Here is a 7,216-nt window from a genome sequence, read left to right as displayed (position 1 = left end):
AGAAGGAGAGGGAGGAAGAAGGAGGAGGAGGAAGAGGAGTGAGAAGACGAAGAGGGAGGAAGGAAGGGAGGGGGGAGGAAGGGGCTGTGTCTTTCCACACATCTCTTCTGTTAACTCCCTGTCATTCCTTCGGCCTCACTTGAATCTTTCCGAGCCTTGGCGGAGCAGGTTCACTCCTAGAGTGAGATTTTCCCCAGCTAGCACATACTGTAGAATGAGAGTCTGCACTTTCATGGGCCATTTATAGTCTGCGAGTCTGGGTGGGTAGGAACTGCCTTCCTGCCAGTGGAGAGCAACATCAGCCATGCTGAAATCCGTCCTTCTGTTGGGCACCGCGGTGCCATATGGCTTCATACAGCGTAGCATGAGCACCCTGTCAATCTGAGGTTACACAAATTCTTTGCTATGTGGCAAGGAAAGAAAAATGTCTTGCATAGATAAATTCTGTCCGAAAGACTCCTCAGTGGGGAGTGGGGAGTGGGGAATGGGGGTGAGGGTGTGTGGTCTAAGGCCTCTACTGCTGTCCAGAAGTCATAGTGCTTTTAAGGAAAGTCATTTAAGTACAATTGGTGTCAGCAGGTGACAGTTTCAACAATGAAATACCCACCAGCAGTGTTTTGTAGTCTCTGGAGAATCTAGGATGGTGATTTTTAACCCTTTCCAGTAAGCCATTCAAAATCCAGACATTTAGACAGAGTACCTAAGTAAACTTGTACCCCCCTAGCAAAGCCTACACAAAGTCCTTGCACTGCTGTGGACCAAAGCAACATATTCCTAGGCCCAGCTTTCGTCGCGGGATCGCAGTTCTGGTAGATAACCCCAAGGCGGTGTAAGGAGTCTCTGTTCCACAAGCCATGGGGTCCACTGGGTTGCAATCCAACTTTAAGCACCGACACTTCCTCCTGGCAACAACCCTCGGGTTCCTGTCTGGATAGGCAGCCCTTCTCATGCTGCTTAGTGGCCTGTCACTTCCTTACCTCTGTCCCCTATGCTGCAGCCAGCGAAGGAACTGGCTGCGAGTTATTACCTCGCTGAGTTTGTGCTCAGCGTACCTGTTCCCCAGGGCTGATGGGCGCCAAGCAGGAGGCGGTTTTCTCTGGTTCCGCCTGGAGTGAGGAGCGGTGCCTCAAGTTACCCCAGCAACAAGCTCTTTCCACAACCTCCCAGCATCCCTTCCAAGCCTCCCTCAACTTTCCAACTTTTTGGAAACGTATTTCAAAAGGAGCAATAAGGGAATGACCCAGCTGGAGTCCAAGCCAACCTGGACAAGATCCCGCAAGGATCGGGCGAGTAGCAAGGCCTCTTGACAATAGGTTGGGGTGGGGAGAGAGACAGCCAGACAACCACGGATGGGAAGGTTAAGAAAATGGATGCAGAACTTGCCTGCCCGTCCCCGTGCCCCCCATCTGACCCGGTGCGCCCCCGGAGATGAAGGAGAGGAAAGAAGCAGGGTACTAGGAAGAGACAGATTAGAGGAGATAAAGATAGAGGTTAGAACAGGAAAGAGAGACTGACTCTAGCAACCAAGAGAAGTCACTTCTCCTCAGGAGCCAGGCAAAATGCAACAGATAACCGATACCCAAGCAGCAGTGTAGAAAAGGAGCGTGGTGACAAGAGTCTCCAGGTTCCAAACCTGAGACAAACTCCTTCCCAAGAGTCCCCGAGGCTAAGGAAGACAACCTTGTGCAGAAGCTCCCCTCCCCACCCCATCCCCTACAAAAGGCAAACTCTTGCACGCAGCTACCTGCCACTTGGCCAAGCCTGGCTGCGATACCTCTGGCAGAGACAGGGATATGGAGGTGGGGACGAGGAGGACTCACCCTGGCTGCTGGGGGGCTTTCTCTTCCGGGCCATCTTCAGTCTTGGTCCCTTCCCCCAGGGTCCGCTGCGCAGAGCCTCCTGTGCAGCGCAGCCCCCGGAGCTCCCGCCGCCTGGGCTCAGCGAGCTCTTTGTGGCGGTGATGGCATTTGCCAGGCGGCGGCGGTCAGGTTGCGCGCTCCACTCCACTCGGCTCTGCTGCGCGGGCGCAGTCGCCCCTCCGCTGCCCGCCGCCAGCCCGACCCCCCGCACGCTCTGCGGCGGCCACGGTGGCCCCCTCTGCTGTGTGGCGCCTCTGCTGAAGGGCGCAGCGCTGGGTCCCCGGAGCGCCAGCCCACCTCCCTCGATCCCGCGCCCGCCCTCCCCACGCGTCCCCCTCCTCACGCACTCCCCTTCCCACGCGCTGAAGCCCTCTGTCCCGCGGGGCGCCGCCAGCCCTGGCACGGCACCTTCGTCCAACGACAGTTGGTAGCGGCTGAGGACGGAGGGGACATTCTAGTCAGAAGGATTCAAGGGGGTTAACGGAGTGAGCCCCAGTCTAGCATTCTTGTTTCCCAAGGGCACCGGGGTCTTCAGCTGACTGAGACAGGATCTGTCCATCACCTAAAAGAGCAGTCCTCCTCCGCAGGCTCCTGCGGGTTGGCCAGCCTGAATCCCACCTGGGCGATGGGCTGGAGTCTCAGCTGCTTCTGGTCCTCCTGAGGATGTTAAGCTGGAGGACCTGCAGGGAAAGGGAAGTGAATTCCCACAAACAACCTGTCACCAGACCCTGGCAAGTGACCTTGCTCAGGTCCCAGAGCTCTTTATTTTGAGGACTCAGTATCATTTCTTGAGCTGCCAGGAAAAGACAAATAAAGTTCACCAATCGGGGTTGGTGTGGGAACTGGTGCCGTGATTTGTGATTTCTTAACCTCCTACAGAAACTTAAGCCCTAGGGCCCCATGCTTTCTCGCTCTGGTTAGGAGGCCTATTTTCAAAGTCTCCTGTTCCTGGAGCTGTCCCCTCCTGAGTACTGATGAGGGGGCGGGTTGGTATCCTGCTACTGCCCCCAGGCAGTGCAAAAAGCTATGGTTTAGGGCTAATCTGAAAATATAAAGAAGTCAGGGCTTTAAAAGAGTGTCGGACCAGACGCAGGACTAGTGTCTGGGATCTAAGCATTCGGAAGGCAGAGGTGAGAGGACGGCCATAAGTTTAAATCTACACTGTAGAAGTGGTTTAACTCCCCAAGGCCCTCGAAATTCACATTTTTCTTTTCTTGTTCCTAAGTAGAGCTCCCAACACAATGACTAATATCCAATGAATATCTAATATTCAGCGATTATAATTCAATACCCATAGACAGAAGGTTATCCCAATTCTAGTGTAGTTTAACAGAAAAAAACACCAGAGTCAGAAACCAGTGGTAAGTTCTAGACTTGGAACACTACACCTCTGTAAAATTGAGTGAGTCACTTAATTCTTCTGGTGGTGACAGGACATGGTCCTGTCAAACGATATGTCAAAGATTCTCTGAGATATTTCAAGCAAGCAGTGTGACGCAGGCCTGTCATCTAGTGCCTCAGAGGCAGAGGCAAATCTACCTAGTGAGCTCCAGACCAGCCAGGATTACATAGACCTTGTCCACAAAAACAAATCTTAGACTGTGGTGGCCAATTAGTCCTGGCTGTTAGTTTAACTGCATCTGGAATCAACTATAACCCAGGCTGCTGGGCAGTCCCATGAGGTATTTTCTTATTTGAAGTCTTACCCTAAATCAGAGCAGCACTTTCTGGTGGCAGCCCAGATAAAAGGTCGTGGAGGAAGGAAGTTTGGCTTCCTGCCTGCGTGGCCTCACTCTGGCAAGTCCACCCAGCCTGTTGCTGAGACGCTCCCATATTAGAACCAACTTCCGGATTCCAGAACAGGCTGAAGACCTCCAGGAATCCTCAGGCCTTTGGTATCAGATCAGAACCTGCTGAGCGTCCAGGGTGCTGAACTGAGTAATTGCAGGATTCCTGTCCTGTCTGGCATGAAACAACCAATGTTGGACGACCTGAACTACATCCTGTAAGCCAGTCTAGTAAGTCCCGTATCTAATAAACCATTCTACCGTCAGTCTGTTTCTTTAGAAACCTCCGGGTTACACACAGGCAAGTAGAGTCTCACAAAGGTGTGTGACAGAAATAAGCTGCAAGGCCTTCGTGCCCCCCCTCCACCCCCAACAGTTGAAGATGTGTGGCTCCTGACCCGGCTTTGCTCGATAGCGTAACTCTCTCTCACTCTGGTCAAAGAAACTCCTTTAGGCAGTAAAGGAGACCAGTACAGAAAGCCACAGCTGGCCAGAGTGCTAAGAGCAACTAACCATGTAGTGCTCGGCACCAGTCGGCACATCTGTAATACAACCCTTACAGCTAAAGCTCAGAGAACCTCGTGGGAGAGGAGGCCGAAAGACTTAAGAGCCAGAGGATCAGAGCTATAATGTCATGTTTTCTACATGACATGAAAGCTGCACCAAATCTCAACAACACGGTTGCCTAAACTCTTAGAAATGACACCAGTGGGCACTGCAAAATGGAATGGGGGAAACTCAGATGCCTGCGCCCTGGATGAAGAGCTAGAGGACTACAAGTTCCTGAGCTCCACAGCAAGACCCTGTCTCACAAACAAACGAGACAAAGTTCTCTCCAGTTCTTCACATCCTGGGGGTATGTAAATACTTAGGCTCTGTAGATATGCTAAGTCTATCCAGTGTGTTCCCACTTTATCACTGGGTACTAATTATTGTAATTGCTGCCTATATTAGAATAATGTTTCAAATTTGTATATTTCTTCCGTATCCTGTATTTCATTCCATCCTAACCTTAAAGTCTGTGGCTTAGGTGGTGATTCCTGTCCTCAGTTTTAGATGACATAAAGAGATCCATGGAGATGTGACGACTGCTCGAGGCTTCTGGTATATCAACTCAACATCCACTCAACATCAGCACCAATTGCCAATACTGGAGATTAATGCCACTTCAGACCAGAGATGCTTCAGCATGTACTTATTCCTTACAAGAAAAGTGTCGACACTGTACTTGCTTGTTTGGCTGTGGAAGTGGTTGTTTGTTTGGGTGGCTGGCTTTTGAGACAGGATCTCACATTGTAGATGGCCTGGCCCAGCTCACAGTGCAGTGCTGTGGGCTTGGAACTTATGGAAGTACTCTTCTTATCTCTCCCTCTGTGTGCTAGGATTGAGGTGTTTGCCACTCCCGGGCATGGACACTTTCTCAGCAAAGGTGACTGGAAATTTTGGTTGGTTAGATATGTCATCCTTTCATATGACTGTGATTAATGTATAATTTACATTTATAACACTTGTCTTAGTCACAGTTCTATTGCTGCAAAGAGACACCATGACCATAGCAACTCTTTTTTTTTTTTTTTGATGGGTGCAGAACGTTTATTGATGGTATCTCAGAGAGTAAGGAGGGCTCCCTAGGCCCCTCCTGTTGTTATCGGGGGTCCGGGAAGGAAATAGTGAGGGAGATGCTCAGTGTTGGGGACAGGGACTCCTCAGCAACCGAGGGCCTCTCTCTTGCTCTCAGTGTCCTTGCTGGGGTGGGTGGTCCAGGGTTTCTTACTCCTTGGAGGCCATGTAGGCCATGAGGTCCACAACCCTGTTGCTGTAGCCGTATTCATTGTCATACCAGGAAATGAGCTTTACAAAGTTGTCATTGAGAGCAATACCAGCCCCAGCATCAAAGGTGGAGGAGTGGGAGTTGCTGTTGAAGTCACAGGAGACAACCTGGTCCTCAGTGTAGCCCAGGATGCCCTTCAGTGGGCCCTCAGATGCCTGCTTCACAACCTTCTTGATGTCATCGTACTTGGCAGGTTTCTCCAGGCGGCATGTCAGATCCACAACGGATACATTAGGGGTAGGAACGCGGAAGGCCATGCCAGTGAGCTTCCCATTCAGCTCTGGGATGACCTTGCCCACAGCCTTGGCAGCACCAGTGGATGCGGGGATGATGTTCTGGGCAGCCCCACGGCCATCACGCCACAGCTTTCCAGAGGGGCCATCCACAGTCTTCTGAGTGGCAGTGATGGCATGGACTGTGGTCATGAGCCCTTCCACGATGCCAAAGTTGTCATGGATGACCTTGGCCAGGGGGGCTAAGCAGTTGGTGGTGCAGGACGCATTGCTGACAATCTTGAGCGAGTTGTCGTACTTCTCGTGGTTCATACCCATCACAAACATGGGGGCATCAGCAGAAGGGGCAGAGATGATGACCCTTTTGGCCCCACCCTTCAAGTGAGCCCCAGCCTTCTCCATGGTGGTGAAGACGCCAGTGGACTCCACAACATACTCAGCACCAGCATCTGCCCATTTGATGTTAGCGGGATCTCGCTCCTGGAAGATGGTGATGGCCTTCCCGTTGATGACAAGCTTCCCATTCTCAGCCTTGACTGTGCCGTTGAACTTGCCATGGGTGGAGTCATACTGGAACATGTAGACCATGTAGTTGAGGTCAATGAAGGGGTCGTTGATGGCAACAATCTCCACTTTGCCACCAGATGGAGAGCAGAAGGCAGCCCTGGTAACCAGGCGCCCAATACGGCCAAATCCGTTCACACTGACCTTCACCATTTTGTCTACGGGATGAGGCTGGCACTGCACAAGAAGATGCGGCGATCTCTGGAACAGGGAGGAGCAGAGAGCCCATAGCAACTCTTATAAAGGAAAACCGTTTAGTTGGGGCTGGCTTACAGGTTCAGAGGGTCAGTCCATGATCATGCTGGCAGGGAGCACGGCAGCAAGCGTGGCACAGGAACAGCAGCTGAGACCTACATCCAGATCCAAAAGCAGAGAAAGAGGGCCTGGCCTTGGCGTAGCTTTTGAAACTTCAAAGTCTACACTCAATGACGCACCTCCTAATATCCCTCTCAAATACTGCCACTCCTTGATGACCAAGCATCCAAATATATGAGTCCAAAGGGGCCATTCGTATTCAAACCAGCACAGCACTGTAATGCACCAAGATCATGACTTTCCTGTGACTTCCATGACTTTCCAGACCAAGTGTCTCTTAGGTGGCGCAGGCATACATTGTATGCTTTCGTTAAAAGGTTACAAATGAAATGTTCGCATGGAGCAGTGAGGCAAAAATAAATCACATAAGCCATTTAAACACATGGAACACGGGAGCAGAGTAGGGAGTGGGGTGGCCTAAGGTTATACGGGAATGGCAGCAGGCTGCAGAAGTTTACCGTGCCCCCTTGGATTACAAGGGCACTGGTTTTTCAAAAAAAAAAAAAATTAGGAATCCAGATTTTTCGAGGGAAATACCCTTTGTGATGGTAACTAACATAAAGAAACAAGAAACCCATGATTGTCAGTAAGTGCATATTAGTGCAACTACAACTGAGTTACAAAAAA

General features: G+C 51.1%; 1 protein-coding gene across 1 annotated transcript in view; it reads right to left on the bottom strand.

Annotated features, from left to right (window-relative positions):
• The window catches only part of Slc44a5 (solute carrier family 44 member 5), a 288,577-nt gene extending 286,405 nt beyond the window's left edge, over nucleotides 1–2,172 (bottom strand). Inside the window, exon 1 of the mRNA XM_028754317.1 lies at nucleotides 1,821–2,172. Coding sequence (XP_028610150.1) covers nucleotides 1,821–1,854 — 34 coding nt within the window. The 5' untranslated portion in view covers nucleotides 1,855–2,172. The remainder of the gene's footprint in view (nucleotides 1–1,820) is intronic.
• Between the last annotated feature and the right edge of the window lie 5,044 nt (nucleotides 2,173–7,216).

Source organism: Grammomys surdaster, unplaced genomic scaffold, assembly GCF_004785775.1.
Source record: "Grammomys surdaster isolate TR1022 unplaced genomic scaffold, NIH_TR_1.0 125996, whole genome shotgun sequence".
Lineage (NCBI taxonomy): Eukaryota > Metazoa > Chordata > Mammalia > Rodentia > Muridae > Grammomys > Grammomys surdaster.
This window is presented reverse-complemented; position numbering and strand designations above follow the sequence as displayed.